The sequence below is a fragment of the Culex pipiens genome, chromosome 3, assembly GCF_016801865.2.
Source record: "Culex pipiens pallens isolate TS chromosome 3, TS_CPP_V2, whole genome shotgun sequence".
Classification (NCBI taxonomy): domain Eukaryota; kingdom Metazoa; phylum Arthropoda; class Insecta; order Diptera; family Culicidae; genus Culex; species Culex pipiens.
In genome coordinates this window covers 157,097,468-157,122,429 of record NC_068939.1, presented here as the reverse complement: position 1 = coordinate 157,122,429, position 24,962 = coordinate 157,097,468, and the positions used below count along the sequence as shown (strand labels likewise).

The 24,962-nt window shown below is 36.6% G+C and overlaps 2 protein-coding genes across 3 annotated transcripts in view; both read right to left on the bottom strand.

Annotated features, from left to right (window-relative positions):
• Positions 1 to 24,962, bottom strand: part of LOC120413700 (dopamine D2-like receptor) — a 381,692-nt gene that overhangs the window by 331,052 nt on the left and 25,678 nt on the right. The gene's annotated exons all lie outside the window — the stretch shown is intronic.
• LOC120413688 (uncharacterized) lies at positions 8,722 to 12,980 on the bottom strand. Its single transcript, XM_039574619.2, has 2 exons — positions 12,641 to 12,980; positions 8,722 to 10,474 (listed from the first exon to the last, which is right to left on the bottom strand). The coding sequence occupies exons 1-2, from the start codon at positions 12,761 to 12,763 to the stop codon at positions 9,989 to 9,991; spliced, it is 609 nt and encodes a 202-aa protein (XP_039430553.2). The 5' UTR covers positions 12,764 to 12,980; the 3' UTR covers positions 8,722 to 9,988.

Sequence of the window (24,962 nt, the reverse complement as noted above, 5' to 3'; positions counted from 1 at the left end):
TTAGTTCATTTTTTGCGGAAAATTTGGGCATCTCAAGTTTAATTTTTTTCCGCTCTTGCTTTATATCAATCGTTTGGTAATCGTTTACGGTAAAACTGTTTACCAATTGAGCTAGATTTACGTTCTGTTTTGGACTGATGATTATCATTGAAAGATTTGTACTTTCCTCATACGGGATCTCAACTGTCCAATAATTACTTTGACTCGTGTAATTACCTTCAAAATCAACCTCCATGAACTCGACATCCTGCTCACCGTCCAAAAAATAAAAAGGATGCTGGTCAGATGGGGTAAACTTTGTATTCCACGATGCGTTCAACGAAATCACGTTCAGCATGACTATTTCCACCATTTTCATGAAATTAATGGTTTCAGGGCTTACGATACTGAATAAATCGGCAGTTTTGTTCAGGGACCATTTGTTTGCCAGTGCCACCACATCAACATTGGTCAAGTTGATCCGTTCAGTTCCGCACCGTTTCTCCAGTGGTAGGTAAAAAGCCGGATTAAGCGTGAGTTTTGAAAAGATCACGTTAGAAACTCTGTACCCATCCGCATTGGACCGGGACTGATCGAAGAAATGGCTTAAATGTAGCATGACCTCCTGTTTGTCCTCCGGCAGATGGAGCAGCTGTTGAAGTTCGGCCGAGGCTTTTTCGTTGGCCACGTGGTACACCATGCTCAGAATCAGGAACATCGCTAGTGGCGACACGACGACATTCTGCTGCGGTGAGTAGACGGTTTTGAAGAACTCGAACGTGAACTGGTTGCTGGAGGAGTAAAGATCTGTGGAAGCAGGTATGCTTGGTCAGTTTGAAATTCGTATCAGAAAGACACAAAAGTTTGCCTGTACTAGCAGCTAGTGAACTGGACGCGACACAAGAAAACACAATGATCAGCAGTCGTAACATTATTAGTTTGGGTAGTACCGACTTGACGGTGAAACGGATTATCAAGCGGTAATGTGGCCGAACCCTCTATTTTTAACCATTTTAAGCTCAATTACAATCACATTAGGTTAGCAATGACTTGATGAAATATCTTTGATGGTAACATCAATTTAAACATCATTAATGAGCAATTACAGCTCAAATCGGGATTTTTTCTGGTACTGTTGTACCCGACCCTCTCCGATTTTTGCACCTAAGGCTGTATATCATAGGTATTCGCGATCTTGCTTTGCATTAGTGTGAGTGCATGACTCCGTGCCACTTAAACCAAAACAATAGCAAACGAACCATGGACCGGGCAAGGAAAACCAAAATATAAACAATGTCAGTGTCAGTGGAGTGAGAGAGTCAGACAGGGCCCCGGCGATGGCCTGATATAAGCTACCGAACAATATTGGCAATATGGCGTCATTTGTTTACCAACATGAGATTGTTTGTGGACGAACCAAAAAAATCATTTTGTGTAAAATTTTCTAAAATCGTTGCGTACTTATTTTAAAGTCATACATAATAAACAAAATTACGTTGAATTCTAGAACAGAAATAAATTTTTTTTTTTCAATTTAAACCGCTTTCATCGCAATTCTAAGCAATATTACGCAACAAATCATCGTGCCTTTAGTTTATCTTTAGTTTTTAAACAAGTTTGCTTTAGATTGTTGTTTAAATTATGAAATTTAGCATAAATTATGATAATTTGCAAAATTTCCAAATTCAGCCATGTGCAACAATTTTCATTTCACCCGTGCGGGAAACCGATAAAGGGGTAATTCATGCGTTCCAGACTGTCAAAATTCCAAAACGTCACGCGAATCTTCGGTTCGCCGCTTTTGTTCCTGTATGACGTTTCGAGGCGAGGCCCTGGAGTCAGAGGTAACGATTTTGACAACCGCACTACTACACACTCAATCGCGAGTACCTTAGGTGGAAAGCCATGATTTGCACCGTCGTCGCTGCACCGCATGGCAGTGCTCCCATTTTAGCGGTCGCAACGTGAGGATTTTTCAATCACTTGCTTTTGGCACATCATAAATAAGTAAACACATTCATAGGTGGTGAATTGTGAGGATCAAATCGCGAAAAATCGAAACATAAATAAATCATCAAATTCAAAAATTAGCCAGCTGCACCCACTCATTTCCGATCTCATCAAAATTCCATCAACGACCGGCCTACACATTCGAGTAGGCATTTTTTTATGCAGGCTCGAGTGGTTTCGTCGAATTGAAACATGACCGTCAAGTGCGATGTGTGTGTGCGGGGTATTTGCGTGACCTTTGACCACGTGACTGGGATAGGGACGTGACATTTTCCGAAATATGATAGCCGTGAGATTGAGTGGGTAAACACGTGGTTTATTTTTGTGCTCGCTCACAGACAATTTAACGTAAATTATTGCTTTTTAATAAAAATAAAAAAATCTAGCAAAAAACTACGAAACAAATATTTTAATCAACATTTGATTTTGAAATAAAAACAAGAAATCTCGAACAATTCTCAAATTCAACCTGCTACGACCTGTGCTTCGCTGATCAGTGAATTTCAGTCAACGAAGTGGCCGAACCGGAAAACAGAAGTGCGCGGTTGTTTACCTGATCCTGAGGAATGTTTGCAAATGTACTCCAAACGAGGCACATAAAATATGCGTGCGTTTTTGCTCGCGACATGTGTGTGTGTAAACAAAATGAAGGTCACAAAATATTTGATTACACGTCCAGCCTGTAATAGTTCTGGTAGTATTTGATCTGTAATTGGAATATAATCCGGTTTGTGACGCTTGAATGTTTTAAACTGATTAAACGACTTTTGATTTAAAGTTGTAAAAAATAATAATCGGAAAACAAGAAACAAGAAACAAGAAACAAGAAACAAGAAACAAGAAACAAGAAACAAGAAACAAGAAACAAGAAACAAGAAACAAGAGACAAGAGACAAGAGACAAGAAACAAGAAACAAAAAACAAGAAACAAGAAACAAGAAACAAGAAACAAGAAACAAGAAACAAGAAACAAGAAACAAGAAACAAGAAACAAGAAACAAGAAACAAGAAACAAGAAACAAGAAACAAGAAACAAGAAACAAGAAACAAGAAACAAGAAACAAGAAACAAGAAACAAGAAACAAGAAACAAGAAACAAGAAACAAGAAACAAGAAACAAGAAACAAGAAACAAGAAACAAGAAACAAGAAACAAGAAACAAGAAACAAGAAACAAGAAACAAGAAACAAGAAACAAGAAACAAGAAACAAGAAACAAGAAACAAGAAACAAGAAACAAGAAACAAGAAACAAGAAACAAGAAACAAGAAACAAGAAACAAGAAACAAGAAACAAGAAACAAGAAACAAGAAACAAGAAACAAGAAACAAGAAACAAGAAACAAGAAACAAGAAACAAGAAACAAGAAACAAGAAACAAGAAACAAGAAACAAGAAACAAGAAACAAGAAACAAGAAACAAGAAACAAGAAACAAGAAACAAGAAACAAGAAACAAGAAACAAGAAACAAGAAACAAGAAACAAGAAACAAGAAACAAGAAACAAGAAACAAGAAACAAGAAACAAGAAACAAGAAACAAGAAACAAGAAACAAGAAACAAGAAACAAGAAACAAGAAACAAGAAACAAGAAACAAGAAACAAGAAACAAGAAACAAGAAACAAGAAACAAGAAACAAGAAACAAGAAACAAGAAACAAGAAACAAGAAACAAGAAACAAGAAACAAGAAACAAGAAACAAGAAACAAGAAACAAGAAACAAGAAACAAGAAACAAGAAACAAGAAACAAGAAACAAGAAACAAGAAACAAGAAACAAGAAACAAGAAACAAGAAACAAGAAACAAGAAACAAGAAACAAGAAACAAGAAACAAGAAACAAGAAACAAGAAACAAGAAACAAGAAACAAGAAACAAGAAACAAGAAACAAGAAACAAGAAACAAGAAACAAGAAACAAGAAACAAGAAACAAGAACCAAGAAACAAGAAACAAGAAACAAGAAACAAGAAACAAGAAACAAGAAACAAGAAACAAGAAACAAGAAACAAGAAACAAGAAACAAGAAACAAGAAACAAGAAACAAGAAACAAGAAACAAGAAACAAGAAACAAGAAACAAGAAACAAGAAACAAGAAACAAGAAACAAGAAACAAGAAACAAGAAACAAGAAACAAGAAACAAGAAACAAGAAACAAGAAACAAGAAACAAGAAACAAGAAACAAGAAACAAGAAACAAGAAACAAGAAACAAGAAACAAGAAACAAGAAACAAGAAACAAGAATCAAGAAACAAGAAACAAGAATCAAGAAACAAGAAACAAGAAACAAGAAACAAGAAACAAGAAACAAGAAACAAGAAACAAGAAACAAGAAACAAGAAACAAGAAACAAGAAACAAGAAACAAGAAACAAGAAACAAGAAACAAGAAACAAGAAACAAGAAACAAGAAACAAGAAACAAGAAACAAGAAACAAGAAACAAGAAACAAGAAACAAGAAACAAGAAACAAGAAACAAGAAACAAGAAACAAGAAACAAGAAACAAGAAACAAGAAACAAGAAACAAGAAACAAGAAACAAGAAACAAGAAACAAGAAACAAGAAACAAGAAACAAGAAACAAGAAACAAGAAACAAGAAACAAGAAACAAGAAACAAGAAACAAGAAACAAGAAACAAGAAACAAGAAACAAGAAACAAGAAACAAGAAACAAGAAACCAGAAACAAGAAACAAGAAACAAGAAACAAGAAACAAGAAACAAGAAACAAGAAACAAGAAACAAGAAACAAGAAACAAGAAACAAGAAACAAGAAACAAGAAACAAGAAACAAGAAACAAGAAACAAGAAACAATAAATAAAACCATCCAACAAAACAAATCACTTCTATTTGTAAAAAGTGCCACTAACGACACCCTCCCTCCTTCCTCATCTGACAGGTGGTTGACAATTGAGCGAAAAAAACGCTTCGTTCCTCTAATGATGACCCCATCAACGGTGACAGACGGCATCTGTCCTTTATCTTCAATGATTTGTTCGATATGCGGCAGCATGACCCAAACGTCAATCAAGACGGGGCGTTTCCCCCCTCCTCCTCTCATTGTCCCCCTCAGGGTTGATCAAAGCTAGAAGAAAAATACCAATCATTGAATCGCTCGTGAATGAATATTTTCGCAAACCACCCGAGAGATAATAATTTGAACGAAATAAGAAGAATAAAAAATCCCCTGAAAACATTCACCGTGACCATTCGTTATTCATGAGGCCTCATTGACGAACGAGGAGCCATTTTTTATGGGGTGGTGGTCGCCTTTTTTCCGTTCCAGACTGGGGCATTTTTCCTTCTGTTATCGCTTTAGAGCATTGCCCAATTCTAAGGCTGGGGCCATTTTAATTTTTTGTTCGTTCTTCCGTTGCGCCATCTGTGTGAAAAGAAGATGAATGGCTGCGGTGGCCTTCGAAGGAGAGGGAAATCGTCCTGAGCCCCAAAATGAAGCGATTGGCAATTCAATGTGGCAACAAGTAAGATCTTAAAGGGGAGGGGAAAACGAATGAATTTTTATTCCGTTGATTGGCTTGGGATGAGACTGATTTTATAGAAATATTTACGAAATTTTTTAAATTTTAACTTTAAATTATACAAAAACTATGAAAAACTTTCGCATATTTTGACATTCAAAACATGTCTCAGTTCAGAAAGTCGCCCCAATACCGCCCCACGCAATTCTCCTCAAATTTAAGCTTATGATACTCTGCAGAAATGTGGTCCCTTGTTCCGGTTCCCGTATCACAGCAACTGGCAAAACCTTCCCCTCGCCGGACCAGATTTTTCAACCCAAAATCGGAACTTTCTCACTTACACCCACACAACCACACACACAGTCGCACACACACGCACCAACACCCTTCATGCGCAAAATATGCGCAATTTAGTTCGCCCAATAATTCACGTCCCAAAGTCGCCCCAGTGTTAAATTACAAACTTTCCACACACACACTTCCTCCGTGCTTTTTGATTCTGCTGGGTGAAAAACTGCAGAAAATGGTTCCCAAATTGAGTTTTCCTTTGGTTCATGGAAGGGAAAAACTAGTTTGTGGGAACAGTTTTCCCCCTCAAAAAGAAGGAAAGAGGGGGAGATCTCTCGGGAAAGTTAAGGGAATGTTTTCCCGCAAATTTTGGCTTGCGTGTATAATGGGGTTGATGGAATTACTTGTTCATTTAAAATTATTTTGTTTTGTATTTTGAGTTTGTAACACAACGACTGTCGCAATTGCGTTTGAGAAGCATTTTCAGTGAGTCTTGCTTTCCTCAAAGAGGTTATACTAGAACTAGAACTCAAGTGATACTTATTATGCTTTTTTACCGGACCTCGGAGCACACGTAATGAAAATGACTTCCATATCTTTTATATGACACATTGTTGAATAGTTCATTGAGATACCTTCCTACTAAGTAACAATTCTAGACTTTTTTGTTTTGATTAGGTCCTTGAGTGATATTTAGGAACTTTTGAACCAAGCGTGACAAACACAACACTATTTAGATGAAAATTCTTTCTTTAATGTGAACCATACTTATTTGACCTTGGGAGAACTTTAACTTGAAATAAAATTCCACTAGAAAATCATTATTGACTGCTAAAACTGCTAAGACTGGATTTCTTCGTGGGAAATGATAATTGACTAAGCTCAAGTTGAATAGAATTTGAAAAAAAATAAAAAGAACCAATTCCACTTGAAACAAAATCCCCCACCACGCACCAGGAACAAAGAAATGAAGACGAAAAATGTTGATGTTTTAAGGGGATAAGGGAAAGTCTCCACGATGTCCCCATTTAAGTTTAGCATTAATTTGGATAAATTTGGAGAAGGTATAAGGTTTAGGATACGTTGTGAGCAAGTCGTCGCCATCGTGCTAACTTGTCGTACGTGCATTTTGGGCCAAATTGAGTTAACAACGCCATTTTGTGCAGTTCACAATGCCTCATCTTTTGACCTTCACAGATTCCCAAAATTCGATTTCAATCCTGAGATATTCAATGAAAACCAAAAAAGCTCCGAAAAATGTCACTCTACATATACAAGAAGTTTCAATCCTGTCGCGCTATCTTGTCACTCCCTGAAAATTGATGTAAGTGCGACAAAGGGCAAAGGGATTTCAGGTCAGGATGCGTTTGACGCACGTACAAGTTAGACTACCGTAAACATTTTTAATTATAACGGGGACTCCAGCAACCAACTTCAACCAAACTTCGGGACAATGCACAGAATGGTCAGCCAAACAAAACGTGTTTGTTATTGTTTACATTGCGTGCTTTCGTTTTTGTTTATTCAAGGTCAAACATTAAAACGCGTTTTTCTCGGAACGTCAAAATGGCGGGTGCGACATGATAGCACGACGACGTCGAAGTGTTGTAACCTGGGAGGGAGAAGCGAAGAGGACTTCTTATTCTTATTCATTTTCTTGTTGTTGTTTTTGTTTTTTGTGCAAGATAATTTCTCTTCGCATATAAATTTCCAGTCAGTCGTCATCTGGCTTTCTTGACAATTCAAATTTTCTTGCAGCACATTTCAAAACAGTGCTCAAGATCGTGCATGACTCATGTGATGCAACTTTCTCTGCCAATTTTTTTTTTATTCATAACATATTTTTTTAGGTCCTCTTCCGTGCGGAGACCAGGTTAGGACCGGGAATCATGAAAGTTACATAAAAAATAATGATAATATTTTTTCAAACAAATGACAGCAACATGAAATCGATCCCTTTTAATTGATCTGAGTAGGTCTTGCTGAGTTTCAACTGGATGCTGAACTCGTTGAAGATCCTCCTCAGCTCAGCCGAACTGCTTGTCGAGAGCGATCCTTCTGTTTTTAATCCGGAACCGCGCCCGACAGCGGAGGAACTACGTCGGTGTGAACGCCGGTACTGCCGAACTTTGTTTTCCATCTTTTCAATTCTGGTTGCAATAAAATGCAAAACCCGAGCTGTGGTGGAAGTTAAGTGAATTCGCTGTGACGTGATCATTCTTCCGAGATGCCGGTTTTGCAGAGTGATTTTTTTGAAAAACGGTGGCTTATGAAAACGGTTCCGCTTCCTATCTATCCGTGTTAACCTCCAGCTCGCCGTTTTCCCCTCTTTGTTCGCATTTTCGCCCAGAGAATTTGCGTCACTTCCCTCAAAGCTGGGGTTCTACTGAAGGAACGATTTATATATTTTAACACATTGACTACTACTACTACTACTACCAACTTAATAAGTCTTAGTTTAGGCACATGTATGTATGACATAACATTGTTTGATTTATGGTCATAAGGAAATATATCTCATGAAAACATATTTTAAACTGATTTTTTATAAAAATTAGCAAAAAACAAATAAACGTTTATTACATATTTTTGGCCTCTTTTCTATTTAATGAACGGTCTACGTCCAAAAATACATTTACAAATTAAAATACTTTTTTAAATTTATTTTCCTTTAAATACAATACTGCTCCAACCAAATAAGAACAGTAACAAAAAATGAAGGCGGCTCTCACTGACAGTTCGCAAGTGGCTGACACTGACAACTAGGTGTATTCTTCTCCGCCCGACTCAGGTTGTAACCAGTGTCATAATGTGTTCGCAAGTTTATGTAGCTCTTTTTTTAAGAAAATATTTAAAAAAAATAAACAATAAGATTTGTTCATGTTGTTGACCAGCGATGGAAAAAAATCAAAAGTTCATTTTTCTCAAGCGATTTTCAATCAGCGATGAAATAATTCTTCTTCCGAACTGTAAAAAAATCATCGCCAATGATTCTTCGCTCCATACGAAATGAAACATCGAAAGGATTTTTTTTTTGTTGCCCTTCGATATTTCGTTGGTGTTTCGCCTGATTGAAATTCATTCATTTTCGGCTTCATCTCCCAGAGCGAGCATGAATTTTCTCTCTCAGTTGATGAAATACGAGAACATCAAGCCCTCGTGATGTTGCCGTTTGTTGGGTGAAATTACCGATTTTTGACGGTTATCTTATTGTTAGTTTTTTCAAATTAAATTTGCTGTAATGTACCAAACACTGTTTCTTTTTAATAAAATAAACAAAATTGTTAGGTTAACTGTGAATATAAATTAATATTAGTAATTGTTAAGATTATCAGTTCCTATTTAGACTGAAACATGTCAACAATATCAACTTTTACTCTATGCAATCAAAACAAAATCACACTGTTTTGATAGAATCTACCTAGGCGATATTCTAAGAATGTTGCGATCAAAGAGGCGCTCGCCCAACCTCAGCGGGCCCGTAAGCTCTGTTCCTGGTAATCCATCCACCCCTTGGCATCCGCTAAACAAACCAGCAACTCCTGGTGACCCCAAGCTGAAAACGATCATGAGCTTCGACCGGCTTCCCGTGCAACCCCAAATTGTCCATAAGGAATCCTCGGAACTCCCAACCCCGGTTCTTGAGCCAATGAACCGTGTAATAAGTGACATGCGCAAATGACGTAGCTTTGTTCCAGGGATGAATGAAAAAAAAAAACGAAGTTGACTTTATAGCTGTCGGCCACCATTGCTAGTACCAACCACTAGTGTCTTCCTTTTTAACTACAAGGACTTCGCCGCCCTGGGCTCCTAAGTGTATGAAAGTATGGCACGGAGCGACGGCGCCGAATACCCATATTTACACAAAGAATTTTAGAGCGCCCGCCGCGGGATTCGAACCAGCAACCTCTGGATTGTGAGCCAGTGCGCGGTCCGATTGATCCACACGGGCGGGACCTCTTGTATTATTTCCAGGGCTGTGGAGTCGGGTTCGGAGCCGGAGTTTGTGGTGTCGGATCTCGTTTGAGGAGTGGAGTCGGAGACGGCTTATTTTCAAACTTTGAATAGGAGTAGTGGTTGAAGCTAGAGTTGGTTGAGCTGGGTCTTATTTATGAATCATAAAACAATCAGCAGCATACCAAATTAATATTTATTTGTATTTCAATTTATTTTAAAGAGAATTGAACAGTATCACATTACAGGTTGCTTATAGTTACAAAATCGAAATGAACTTAAATTTCATTATCCAAAATCTGCACAACACGAGGCAGCAAATCAGGGTTGAGTTTCAGGATCATCAAATCTTGAATGCGTGGGTCAGACAACCGCTGTCGCAGATCACTAAGGATGAGTTTCAATGCACTAAAAGATCGTTCAATGATGACTTGGGTAGATGGCGCTGAAAGAACCACCATGGCTAAGCGATACAATTCCGGCTGACCCGTCCGCTGCTTCATCCAGTATTTCATTACGTCGAATTGTTGGTTCTCCAATAACACTTTTGGCTGAAACTCTAACTCCTTAATCAGCCGGTGAATCTTGGCCAACGGCTTGGTGACTGGGGCATCCTCCACAACAGCGTCCTTTTGGAAATATGTGTCCAAATACTGTTTTATGAAACTATTCGTTTCAGTCGACGCGTCGCTGCTTGCCGGTTCCTCGTCTTCCTCGGTGCTATCGATGGCATTGAGCCGTGTCCATAATGTCAGCAAGAACCGCTGAAATATTTAATTCAGATTATTAGATTTAATCACAAAAACTCAAAAACTACGATTAGGATCTATTTACAAACAACGTGGACACTTTTTACCATTGTGAACAATCGTCAACTAATCCCTCCCTACCGAGCTAACTGTCCACATGGCCCTTAAATTTTATGGCAAAGGGACCATCCATAAAACACGGGGACACCTTAGGGAGGGGGGGGGGGGTGTTGGCGATTGTCCACGCTCCATACAAAAAAAGATTTTTTTAGTATGGAAACTGTCCACGATAGGGGGGGGGGGGAGGGTTGAGGTATCCAAAAAAGTGTTCACTTGGTTTGTGGATGTTCCCTAAACAAGTTTCTAAATTGAGTAATTTTATAGAAATTCACAAATCTTTCGTCAAATTTTAAAGTTGTATTTCTATTTTAATTAAGCAGGTATTTTTTTTATTGGCCATTAGGGTGACCTACACCGTGCTAGGTTAGGTTAGTTAGGTTTTTGCTCTTTCTTGAAAAGCTGAGAAAATTTCCTATATATTTTATTTTTAAATCGGGTTGGTGCCAATCGAACATCATTTTTCAGAGTGCATGGAATTGTACGAAAATAAAAAAAAAAATCGATGATAACGATTGTTTCTAAGTGTCACCTAATTAGCTTGAAATTCGTCGGCTGTGTGATATCTTGTGGCATAGACCATTTTAGTCGTTGATACATAATAAACACTCCAAGATGCTTTAACCCATTTTTGGGAACTCAATTCCGTTTCCCGAATATCGCAATACACACTTGTGACATAGACCAATTTATCATCAAAATGATCGTGCACACTTGTGACACGTTTCATGTTGTTGGAAAATGTGGAAAAGTTTTCGTGTTTTTCACAAATTAATGTTGATACACATTTTCTAAAGGCAATGCAATCTATTACTATTGATTTAAACCTATTTTAGTTTGTATGGGAATTCTGTGCACACTTGTGACACGTAGTACAATTATACTTTCGAAACACACTTCAAGTTTGTGTGACACTTGTGACACGTGCTTTTTAGATTTTTGTTTACATTATTTACACAGAAAAAAAAGTTGAATTTTGAAAGGTTTCAAATTTGGTTGGTTGAATATAACCTCTTTTTTGTGTAATATTACTTAAAAATGTGAAAAATGTGAACCTGATGAATATTCAACAAAAACTGATGAAAATTCATGATTTTTAGGAGAAAAATTTATCACTTTTTTGCCACAAAATCTGTCATCATTTCCTGATGAATATTACCATCATTTTTTTCTGTGTACTGTATCTTTTAACTGGTGTAACCAAATTAGTTGAAACTTAGAGCGATAGTATACAAACCGATTGCTTCAAAAAGTTTGACTCTAGCATCCATAGTTTTGAAAATATTTATCATCAAACTTTAAAATACGATTTTCTCGAATTGTACTAAATGGTCGTTGTCACAAGATAGCAAACAACAGACGAGTTAGCAATTGACGATATCTCGGAATGTATTGGTCAGAATTTCGATGTTAAAAAAAAATAAACTTTTGTGAAATTTTCTGATCTTTTGTTTTTTCAGGGGTGCTCTTCTTTCAAGAAGTGTTTTTAAAAATTGCAATTTTTCGGACCACCCTAACACGACGTAGGTCACCCTAATGGCCAAACAAAACAATACGTGTCTAATTATTTCGGTCAAGGAACCCCCAGAAAAATGTTGAGCCGGATGGAGAACTTTTTTTTCGAATCATGCTGTTTTCGATTGGAATTGCGGTTTTTATGAATAATAATCTTTTTTCAAAATACAGAATTTCAAACCAGCCCACAAAGTTTTATGCAGCATTTCATTGAAAAAGTAATGATGTTTTTTCGACATATGGAATCCATGGAAAAGTTTCATTTAAATCATAAGAATGAATATTAAAAAATCGCGAAAAAAATTGCGAAATCTTAGAGAACTACACTCAAACCCCGATGGTTTGACACATATTTTTTTCAAACGAACGGGGTCACTTTTTAGTTTGACACGGAGCTCATACACATTACCAAACGAAGTGAGTGTCCCGTGTAAAAATGACAGTTCGTCTCTTCTAGTTTGACAAACCTACAATGGACCTTTTGAATTGTTTTGCTAGAGGGAGTGTGGTGAAAAAGGTTTTGGGTGGGATGTAACGGGATGTAATTACCTGAACTGCTTCTTTGTCTTCGGTTATTATTTTTCCCGAACCGATATAGTTAAATCGCGGATCAAAGTAGAGAGCGGCCTTGAATTGAATTGTCTCCGTAAGCTTCTTGAGGCGTTGTTCCATTGCGGCTAATAACTTTACCGCCAATTTATTGTTTTGCAAATTAAATAGCGATGCCTGGCAAATGATCCACTGCGCGTAAAACTCAGAAAGTGGAACGTGTTCACGCTGCAGATAGATGGTCAGTCGGAAAACTGGTTCAAGCGCCTCACAATACTCGTTAATAAATGTCCAATGTTTGGAAAATTCTATAAATAATAAAAAGAATAATCAGATAGGAAAACTGATCACAAGGTAGATTACAAGAAAACCTGTGATGCATGTGGGTCATTCTCCGCCAACTCACACAGAAGCCCTCTTCGATTTTCGTAAAAAAACATCACTTTCACAAAACTTTTTTTGTAAAATTATGATATCTCGTGAAAAATACATACAACCCTTATTGTTTATATATCATATAAATTTCTGTTTTTTTTTGCTCTACAACTTTGTAGAACATTGTTATACTCTTAAAAAAAGCACTGCAATGTTTTAATAAATTAAACAGCAATTTCCCACGAAAACAGCATGGAAAAAAACAAAAGTGCTCGGATCGGGGGGTTCCCTGACCGAAATAATTAGACCCGTATTTTTTTGATTGGCCATAAGGGTGATCTACGCCGTGTTAGGGTGGCCCGAAAAAATACCATTTTCGTCGATTTTCGCTAAAACCACTTTAAAAAAAATATATAACTCCCCATCATTTCAATCGATTTTAGCTGTCTTATACGCAAATGAAAGGTGGTAAGTTTGCAATTTTTCGGGCCACCCTAACACAGCCTAATGGCCAAACAAAAAAATACAGGTGGGTAATTCTCCGCCAACTCACACAGCAGTTGCCCTGACCCCTCTTCGATTTGCGTGAAACTTTGTCCTAAGGGGTAACTTTTGTCCCTGATCACGAATCCGAGGTCCGTTTTTTGATATCTCGTGACGGAGGGGCGGTACGACCCCTTAAATTTTTGAACATGCGAAAAATGAGGTTTTTTCAATAATTTTCAGCCTGAAACGGTGATGAGATAGAAATTTGGTGTCAAAGGAACTTTTATGTAACATTAGACGCCCGATTTGATAGCGTACTCAGAATTCCGAAAAAAACGTATTTTTCATCGAAAAAAAACACTAAACAAGTTTTAAAAATTCTCCCATTTTCCGTTACTCGACTGTAAAAAAATTTGGAACATGTCATTTTTTGGGAAATTTAATGTTCAATTCGAATCTACATTGACCCAGAAGGGTCATTTTTTCATTTAGAACAAAATTTTCATTTTAAAATTTCGTGTTTTTTCTAATTTTGCAGGGTTATTTTTTAGAGTAAAACATTGTTCTACAAAGTTGTAGAGCGGACAATTACAAAAATTGTGATATATAGACATAAGGGAATTGCTTATAAACATCACGAGTTATCGCGATTTTACGAAAAAAAGATTTGAAAAAGTTGGTTGTCATCGATCATGGCCGTTCATGGTCACCCGCGACAGACACGGACGACGAAACAAAGAGAAACGCAAAAAGTAACTTTTTCAAAACTTTTTTTTCGTAAAATCGCGATAACTCGTGATGTTTATAAGCAAACCCCTTATGTCTATATATCAATTTTTTTGTAATTGTCTGCTCTACAACTTTGTAGAACATTAATGCACTCTAAAAAATAACCCTGCAAAGTTAGAAAAAACACGAAATTTCAAAATGAAAATTTTTGTTCTAAATGAAAAAATGACCCTTCTGGGTCAATGTAGATTCGAAAAATACATTAAATATCCCATAAAATGACATGTTCCAATTTTTTTTCAGTCGAGTAACAGAAAATGGGAGAATTTTTAAAACTTTTTTTGTTTTTTTTTTTTCGATGAAAAATACGTTTTTTTCGGAATTCTGAGTACGCCATCAAATCGGGCGTCTAATTTTACATAAAAGTCCCTTTGACACCAAATTTCTATCTCATCACCGTTTGAGGCTGCAAATTATTGAAAAACACCTCTTTTTTCGCTTGTTCAAAAATGGAAGGGGTCGTACCGCCCCTCCGTCACGAGATATAAAAAAAACGGACCTCGGATTCGTGATCAGGGACAAAAGTTACCCCTTAGGACAAAGTTTCACGCAAATCGAAGAGGGGTCGGGGCGACTTTTCCCGATTTCGTGTGAGTTGGTAGAGAATTACCCAGGTCTAATTATTTCGGCCAGGGAACCCCCAGAAAAATATTGAGCCCGATTCGAGCACTTTTGTGTTCTTCCATGCTGTTTTCGTGGGGAATTGCTGTATATTAAAATTATTTTTTTTTCTCAAACGAACAAAAATACCCTTCTGGGTTATATCAGATTTGAAAAGTACATTAAATTTCCCATACAATGCCTCGGGATTTTAGAAAGTTGTGTAACGGGAAATGGCAGCGATTTTCAAACATGTCCAGAGTTTTTTTTTGAAAAGGACCGATAAACTATTGTCTTTCATATGTTTATAGGACCTAATCAAAAAAAAACTCGAGATGTGTTTAATGAAAAATACGATTTTTTTGAATTTTGAGCAAGCTACCAAATCGGGCGTCCAATTTTATACAAAATTCCTTTTGACAAAAAATTTCTATCTCTTAACGGTATCGAGCTACAAATCCCTGAAAAATGTGTCTTGGTAATAATCCATAAAAAATAAAGGAGTCGTACCCTTCTACCGTCACAAGTTATCGAATCGTGGTCATGGACCAAAATTACCCCTTATAGCAATGTTACAAGAAAATCGAAGAGGGGTCGCGGCAACTTTTTCCGATTTTGTGTGAGTTGGCGGAGAATTGCCCATGTAAGAAGGAAAACGAAACAATACAAATTAGGAAGGTAAAACCGATCATATAGGGGAAATATACCCATTTTAATCACTCTAAGCCGTTCGACCAATTCTCATCACTTTTGCCGTTTTCCGCTATTAAATCAACATTTTCAGATGTTTCATCAATGGAGAGTTGCTTGCTCACTTTTATTTGAGCTATTTAATACTTTGGAACAGTCAAAAACACTTTATAAAAGCTGTAATTCGTTATCAAAGTGTTGATAGGCCGATAATAGAAATAGGCTGAGAAAGGGTATAGTTCCCCTACGATGAGGGAGGAAAAACTGATCATGAAGAGACTGGGAGGGAAAACAGATAATAACAGAGAGGATCAAGAGTGGGAGAGAGAACCAAACATGAGGGGGAGGAAAACAAATACTGAGGGGAGTAGGAGTATTTAAATAGTCAACTGCTCTTACCAAGTTCGCTGAATTTGTTCTCCAGCATCAAATAAAAGGCACGTTGATCTTTGAGCGCTTTAAGCATAAGGAAAACTGCATTCCAGCGGGTAGCGTTGGAAATAGGAGCGAACGATCCTTTTTCATTCACGAAAGTCTCTCGATACTTGATGAGGCGAGTGTTCTTCACCAATTTTTTTATGACTTCAATCCTTTTCGTCGATTTCTTAAGGACATCCCACACGGCCAGCTGACAAGAGTGTGCAGCACAACGGGTGCCTTCTAGGTCGTAGTCTGCTTCGCTGATCTCTAGATCATCCGCCGCAGGTTCTTCTGACCAATTTACAATCTCCTCGGCTTGATCGTCTTCGCTCTCCGAACCGTCTTCGTCCACCTCTGCCTCGTCCATCGCGTCCATGTCCATAATCCTCTGAGGTCCGACCGACGCCAAACATTCCTCAACTTCCGCGATTTCCGCGGTCAAAAGATCCGACGATCCTTCTTCGATCATTTTTTTCAAAATGTATCCCAGCTTACGAATTGATGAGTTAGCATTTGGGGCGTTGTCCGATACCACAGTGTACAATTGGAGTGGCTTCACGTTGTAATTATCGATCGCTTCTTGCTTCATTGTTTCAGCAAGGAACCGTGCAGTTTGTCGATTTATTACCTCTTTTATCGCTGTAATTCAAAATGCAAAAATAAGTTACCACGTACAACATCATCGCAGTACAACCCTGCCAATTGAACAACGCGATTTAACAAGAGAAAATGTTTGAAATATGTATTGCTTTCAAAGTTAGTTTTTTTCAGTGTCTAATCATTTTAAAGATTATTAAATAAAAAAATATATATATAACATAAAAGCTGTCTATTATCAAGTGTCAATCAAACGGTGTCCAACTACCGGGTTTGTACTATGGTAAGGGCTGCCCAGCTGTACACTCAAAAAAATATTCACGTTGAAGTTACGTGAAAAGCTATGTGGTATTTTTCCACTAGAAATTTCACGTAACTTATATGAAGTGACGCTAGTAGAATTGAAATTTTCTTGGCCAGATCATTTCACGTTGATTCTACGTGTTTCACACGTAAAAGCTAAATGAATCAATCGATGATTTCTACATGTTTGTCGTAGTAAAAGTTATGTTTCTTTTTGAGGTTTAGGAGCTTATTTCATTCTTTTTTTATATAAATAAGAAGAAATTGAGTTCAGTTTTTTATATTTTTTTTTATTTATCAATCAATAATTTTCTTCTGAACGGTCTCACCGTTGCAACGCACAATACTTCTTGTTCTTCCCACCAACACAATGAACATTTTGGCAGATCGACCCGTCATTGCCGGCATGAGGGTGACCGCAGAGCACCCGTTGTAGACGATTGGATCAAAGTTGGACACCAGAACACACTCGGCGATGACCACGTCCGTGACATTTCTGGTGGCGTCACCACAGTTGCACCGGTCCAACCGAAGAAACCGGGATCGCCTTCTAGCGGTCCTTCAGGACTTCAGGATACCGCTAATGTTGGCAGCGGCCACCATTCCAGAGGCCACAGAGAAATGAAATGCGTCTGCCAGAGACCGGTCTCTGAAACAAAAAAAAAAACAAACATAAATAAGCAAGAAGAAACAATTTAAACTTAATATTACTTACCAACTTATACATTTAAAAAGAAATTTTTTGAGCACAGTTCAGCGTCGTCGGTCCGGCAGCAGGTCTACACTATGCGCCCTAAATTTTCATACTAAAATAGTCACGTAGAAATTTGACGAACTCGGGAAAAGAGGTGCGTTGAAGTTACATTTCGAAACACATAAAAGCTACATGAAAAAACCTAGTGGAAAAATACCATAAGGTTTTTCACGTAACTTCAACGTGAAAACCTATTTTTTCCAGAACACTTTCACATTATTTTTACGTGTGTCACGTAAAACGAGCCTAGCGAGGGGAAAATCAGGGTTACGTGATTTTTCAGGTAGCATCAACGTTTGGATTATTTTGAGTGTAAAATCAGAAACGGTGACTTACCAAGAGATCTCACCACCACTTTGTGCTGAGCCTCGTCAAAAAACTGTGCCGAAATCCCAAGAGAGTGGTGATTCCTGCGGGTTGCACTGTCAATCAACAAATTGACCGACTTCCCAGAGACCTGCTCCTTGATCAAACCGCGCATGATTCCTGCTGCTTGTGTCACAAGATCCGCCATATTCTTCCGGTTCATGGTGAGCTGAAATGCTGACCACGTTGGTTGGACCAGGCTCTGGAACCCAGACCACTCCGGGTACTGCAGTGGAAGTGCGTTTGTTGTTACAAGCTGAAGCGTTCCCAACAACACCTGCTGGCGGTCCAGCTCAATCGATACTTTGGCCTTTTTGCCTCTCTTGGCGGGGGTGCCGGCAGACGGATTGATGGGAGGTTCCTTGCTTGGTCCAGGGTTGGGGGACATGCTCATTTCTGCCGCGAGCCGCTTGTTGTTAGACGTTGCCGGAGGAATCTCGAGATACTCGAGCCTGTCCGGGTGCTTCGTGCGGAGGTGGCGCAGAAAATTGCCGTGGTTGAACGCCCCTTTCTGCACATGTCCACATCCCGGCGCCGCAATACACTTATGCTCTGTATGCTCCGCATTCGATTCCACCGCTTCCTCCACTTTTGCTTTTAAAGTTCGCTTCCCCTTAGCTTCCATTTCGAATTTTTTTCAGAAATTAATGCGCTGTGGCAAAGCTCGAACAAAGACAGATTGAATTTTGACAGTTCTATGAAAGTTCATTGAGAGAGTTTGCTCGCTCGCGGATGCATTCATGAATGTGTCAACCGAGTCTTTCGATGAATTCTCTCGGGTAGATTTTTCTCTCTTTGGAGTTTTCAATGCGGTGAGTGAACTGAAAAAAATTCTATGATTTGAGTTTTTTTCTTCGAGCGATGAAACTAGGAATGAATTTCGCATCCGATTTTTTTTTGTTTGAATCTATAACGAAGAAAATCTCTCAAGAGTGCGAAATGATCTTCTTTTGATGAAGATTATTCCATCACTGTTGTTGACTTGTTTAAATACTAAACGATACATGCCTAACAATTACCAACAGATTTTAAAATTATTCATCATTGAAAATTATCAAGAATTTCAGTAACTGTAAAAGATGTAAAAACCCAAAGCAATCCACTTTAACGACCCCCGGGTCTTTTGTGGTCTCTATTGCAAGTTTCTGCTCATTTCTAGGCGTCCGAAGGTTATGTGTGGTAAGTCACTCAAAACCTCTTTTACGCAAATGGACCGACGTTTTACTTCCCCATCCGATAGAAGACTAGGAGGATAAGGCGGCCTCGAAGCCGCGCCCCATAACAAATTAGGGATCGGCAGCCGAAGCCGCTAACCACCGCGCCACGAGGCCCTCCTAAAAAAGATGTACAAAAAACGAATTTATAACTGAGCTGACGACCAATTATCACTCAAAATACTAAAACTGTTTTTTTTATTTTAAAATGGTCCTTTATTTTTTATTGCTTTTAAATGAGTTTTAAAACAACCCTTCTTACTAAAAATTATGAGATCCGAAAAAAAATGTTAACTTAACCATTTAAATAAACTATCCAAAAATATCTTCTAATCTAATCTAATCTAATCTAATCTAATCTAATCTTATCTAATCTAATCTAATCTAATCTAATCTAATCTAATCTAATCTATTCTAATCTAATCTAATCTAATCTAATCTAATCTAATCTAATCTAATCTAATCTAATCTAATCTAATCTAATCTATTCTAATCTAATCTAATCTAATCTAATCTAATCTAATCTAATCTAATCTAATCTAATCTAATCTAATCTAATCTAATCTAATCTAATCTAATCTAATCTAATCTAATCTAATCTAATCTAATCTAATCTAATCTAATCTAATCTAATCTAATCTAATCTAATCTAATCTAATCTAATCTAATCTAATCTAATCTAATCTAATCTAATCTAATCTAATCTAATCTAATCTAATCTAATCTAATCTAATCTAATCTAATCTAATCTAATCTAATCTAATCTAATCTAATCTAATCTAATCTAATCTAATCTAATCTAATCTAATCTAATCTAATCTAACACAAACGCACTCAGCCCGATGGGGCATGCCTAAGGCTACCAACTCTTGCTGAGCAAAAATCCGTACACTTTGCCGATATGACACCATGGTGTAAAAAAACTGTCAATGAATTATTTAGATAAATTAAATTAAATATATTTGAGAGTTAAAAATATAAAACTTTGTCGTTTTTACAGCTAAATGCTATCAGAATGCTTATGACGTGCACGTTTAAAAGTATTCATAAAAAAAACGTGATTTTAATCAAATCATTATGTTCTTCAATTTTTTTGTTAAACGTTTAAAAGTTTACGAAATGTCAAGTTTGCTTATCGTTCTTAGTGTTTTCACGAACAATTTTCAAGAGTTTTTTTATTAAAAATGTCTTAAAACATGTAAAACACAACAGTTTATAGGACCTTTAAAAACCCTCTAGATTTGTTAATTCAAATGTTTAAATGTTTTCACAAGTTTTAGAAAGTCTTTGGAAATGGATAAATATATTTAGTAAGGAATTTCTAAAAGAACAATTCTAGAGTTTTTTTTAAAAAGGTCCTATCAACATATGAAAGACAATAGTTCAAAAACTCTAGAATTATTGATAATCAAGTTTGAATTGAGGAAACCCCAGAAAACTCTCCCTTTTTAAATCAAACTCACAGAAAAATAAAAATTTCTAGTTAACAAAAGCTTCGACCAAATCAAAAAAGCAATTTAATGATTAAAAAGTTGTTAAAATTCCGTACAAATCCGTATTATGCGTAAAATTCCCTACAAAAATTCCGGCCTGTTAAAAATCCGCGAAGAGGTTCGAAAATCCGTATGATAAGGAAAAAATCCGTACAGTTGGTAGCCTTAGGCATGCCTATAAAATATTGTGAATAGATTATAAACCAAGCACTTTTCTGTCAATATCAATAATTACTATACATCCAACAGCACCCGGAAATGCAATACAAAAAATAAAGCGGCCAGCCCTACTGCGTTGCGTTTACCACTGAGAGGATTCTGTGAACGGATCACATTCCACAGAATCTAAAGGGGAACAAATAAGCTAATAATCTGATTTTCAATGATTTTGGTTAGAATTATAGGTTTTTGCTCGTTTTCAAGAACAATTCTTTCTTAAACTTCTGAAAATGCCAAAAATAGGCTTAAAGCCTTTTTAAAAAGCTTTTTACGAAAAAAAATGGAAATATTTTTTCTTCAAAAGGAACTATGCAAAACTGATCATTAGTTCCCGAGAAATTGTGACAAATATCTAGGGCTGATTGGACATCACTTTTTCAATATATTTTCTAAAACTTTCTTGAAAATGGAACACTCAAAAATTCACCTAAGTAATTTTTATTGCAAATTTAATTTTCCATGAAAAATGTTTTTATTTATATTTTTTGTTAAAATAATTGTTTTTTTCCTAAAAATCATTATTTGTTCAATGGTGTTTTGCCCAATCTTGATATTTTTTAAGAAAAAAGGCATTAATGTCCCAATATATTTAGAAAATAAAAGTTTTTTTGGAAACCAATTTCAAATGAGTATTTTTTCATGAAATCGTTTTTTTATTTTAATTTTTGTATTTTTTAATCCGGCTAAAACTTTTTTGGTGCCTTCCATATAATTTTCCATACAAATTTGGCAGCTGTCCATACTAAAATGACAAATAAAAATTCAAAAATCTGTATCCTTTCAAGGATTTGTTTGATCGATTTGGTGTCTTGGGCAAAGTTGTAGGTATGGATAAGGACTATACTAAAAAAAGGATGCAAGGTTATCAAAAAAAATTTCGAATGTTTTAGATTTAAACATTGAAAATCGGACTAGATATCGACATTAGAAAATGGTGGGGTTTTTGGGTGAGACTAAGAAAACAACAATTTTCATGTTAGAAACCTTTGCTTGTCAATATCTCAGCAACTAAAGGTCGTATCAACAAAGTTCAAAAAAGAAAAAACTGAAAATTTTAGCGACCAGATTTTCAATTTTTTGAAAAAAATCGTAATTGATTCAATAATTCATAACTTGGTCCAAGACTCTTTGGCCGTTCTGGATATTTCTGAAAAGTTAGCATTTGATGCCCCCTAAAACATTTCAAAAAATAAAAAAATAAAAATATCATATTTTGCAAATCAAGTTTTAGTGACAAACAGTAAAATTAAAAATCCCCAACAATTTTTTTACCCTGTAAATTTTTTTTAAATTAAAGTAAATACCTACAACTTTGCTGAAGACACCAAATCGATCGAAACATTCCTTCAAAAGGTACAGATTTTTTAATTTTCATCGTTTTTGTATGGACAGCTGCCAAATTTGTATGAAAAATTATATGGACAAACAAAAGATGCAAAATGGCTTCTTTGGGCATACCGAAGGCACCAAAAATGTTTCAGCCGGATTTATTATTACAAAAAAAAACGATTGACCGTTATTTCACAGAATTGCTCAAATGATTTTAAAATCATCAAAAATAATTACTTGCATCCTTTTTTTGTTTAGTCCATTCATACCGTCTATTTTTCCGAAAACACTGGATTTCGGAATTTTTACAAGAAATTGTGTATGAAAAACTGACAAATTTGTTTATAAATCGTATGGACAAATTGATGATGCAAAATGGCTTTCGAATCGAAGGCACTCAAAAAATGTCAGTAAGATTCAAAAATGCAAAACCCAGAAGGCCGAAATCTCAAAGAATTTCTCTATTTGATTCGAAATACGTTTGCAATCGCAAATAAGCTAATTACGTTTGCATTTTTTTGAACTTTTTTATTAACATTTTTGATATAATTTTGAAAAAAAAGTACAAAGTGCTATAGTTGAAATCATTGCAAACATACACAAAACGTGTCAAAAACGAGGAAACAGACGTAAAAATCTATTCAAAAGTGTTTTACAAAAGTTAAAAAATATCTGCAGCCTTATTTTGAAAACTTTGAAACATTTCCAATGCATCTTTATACCAAAATATACTCAGAAGACTCGAATCTAAGTTAAGCGTCTTTTTTTTCTATTGATCGAAAAAAAATGAATAATTAAAAGTTCCAAATAGAAAGGTCTATTTTCTATGATTTTATTAACATTGAGTTTCTTCGTATTTATATTTAAAAAAATCTATTTTGAAATAGAAAAACAAAGTAAAAGGTGTATAATAAATATAATTCAACTTGTGAAAATAGGCTTATTGCGGCAGAAGAAATCAACAGACAAAGATTAATTTTAATCAAAAGTTCAGAATAAATAAGGCTTCATCCATAAAGTACCTCACGCTAAAATCAGCCAAAATTTACCCCCCCCCCCTCCCCCCTTTGTCCCGCTTTCCCTATACTTATAACACGCAATGTCACACTTTCTCAGACCCCCCCTCCCCCGCTAGAGTGTGACATACTTTATGGATGACGCCTTATCGTGAAAAATTTAGATGAAACACACAATTTCAAAGGAATATAACAATCAATAATAAAAACTATTAGGTTTAAAACTTGTAATTGAAAAAAAACACAGTAATCAAACAATAAGTTTTGCTGTGGTTTAGCAAAATAATCAGTTTTATTCCTTGTTTTCGCCCACTCCACCAAAATACCCCACATTACGACCAAAACCATGTTGACCATTATCGACCAAAATGAGCCGGAAGCACGCTTATTAAACATTCACAGTCTAGCTTCTGCGTTTTTTTTTTTGTTTTCCTCCCAACCGAGATTTCCCGGACCCGGTTCGCAACATCAATTTTATCGACACGCTCCCGAAACCTCGGAAACCCCCGAGCAAATCAAGACACAAATCGTCCCATCACCGCCGCAGCCTGAGTTGGGTTGCCTAACGAACGGCGTATTGCGCTTGAATGTAGTTTTTTCTTTGGTTTCTTCAGCTCCTACAACGCCATAACGAATTTTGTGTGTTCTTGTGTGTGCGTTACTTTGGCTAATTTTGTTTACTTAGGACGGTAGTTGAGGATGCTTCCTCGTCGTGTCGTTCGCTTTTTTTTTTCTCGAGCTTTTGATGATTTTTTGCTGAGACTGAGGAGGGGAGGTGGGGACTTTCAAGGAAGTCTGGAGGGCAGCCGCCGCAAAATGTAATGGAAAAATAAGCCATACCGACTGCAAAGCTGGTAGCTTCGTCTGAATCAAGACGTTTTCGTTTGCGGATTGTGGCTGGCACGTGGCACCAGCGATGAAATCTCTGCGGTAATGATTTCTTGGAAATCATTTTTTTAAAGCATAATCCCTTAACCGTGCTTGAAGCTGGGAAATGCAGGCTCTGACAAGGAGGATTCTGAATTTGAGCACAACAATTTTTAGTTAGCATTGTTGGCATTGAATAACTTTCCTGGTAAAGACATTTTTTTAAAAGTCTCGTCCATTTTAAGGCTTTTTTTCAAACAGTTTCCACGTTGGTTAGTTTATTTATCATTACGCAACAGGGTGAAAGTCTCGTCTGTGGACCGGGCTGGTGTCCGCTGAATTATTCATACCCGGGATCGTTTCTGCTGGTCAGCTACATGGCATGATGCTGCCGGTCTGGTTCTGATGTGAAGCTAAGCTTTTTTTAACGTTACTTTTTGTGTTGTTTATTTTATTCTCGGCTGGCAACAACGAGCACGAAATAGTTGAAGTTTTTAACTTGCCCCGCATTGCTTGAATTTGACAAAAGTTAGAAGTGCTGAAAAGTTGAGCTGAGTCTGAGCTTTTAGTTTTGCCACATGAATTTGAAATATTTGATGCACCTTAATTCACTGGATCAGATATATCGCTGAAAAGTTGGGCAAATATTCTAGCTTCAAAACTTTTCTTTAAATCACGCTGAAATTATAAAAAGTGGAAATGATATATTGATAAATTGAGCAACTCTCTACGAAATCGGCCGATTTCGACCATTTTTATTTTTTGTATTTTTTTATTTGACTCAAACTTTAAGGGATCCTTCCC

Bases quoted from the DNA above. Each gene is read 5' to 3' on its own strand.
- LOC120413688 (XM_039574619.2), bottom strand. From the start codon at position 12,763: ATGGAACAACGCCTCAAGAAGCTTACGGAGACAATTCAATTCAAGGCC. The intron at 10,475-12,640 runs GTAATTACATCC...TAAATATTTCAG, and splicing joins AAGACAAAGAAGCAGTTCAG to CGGTTCTTGCTGACATTATG.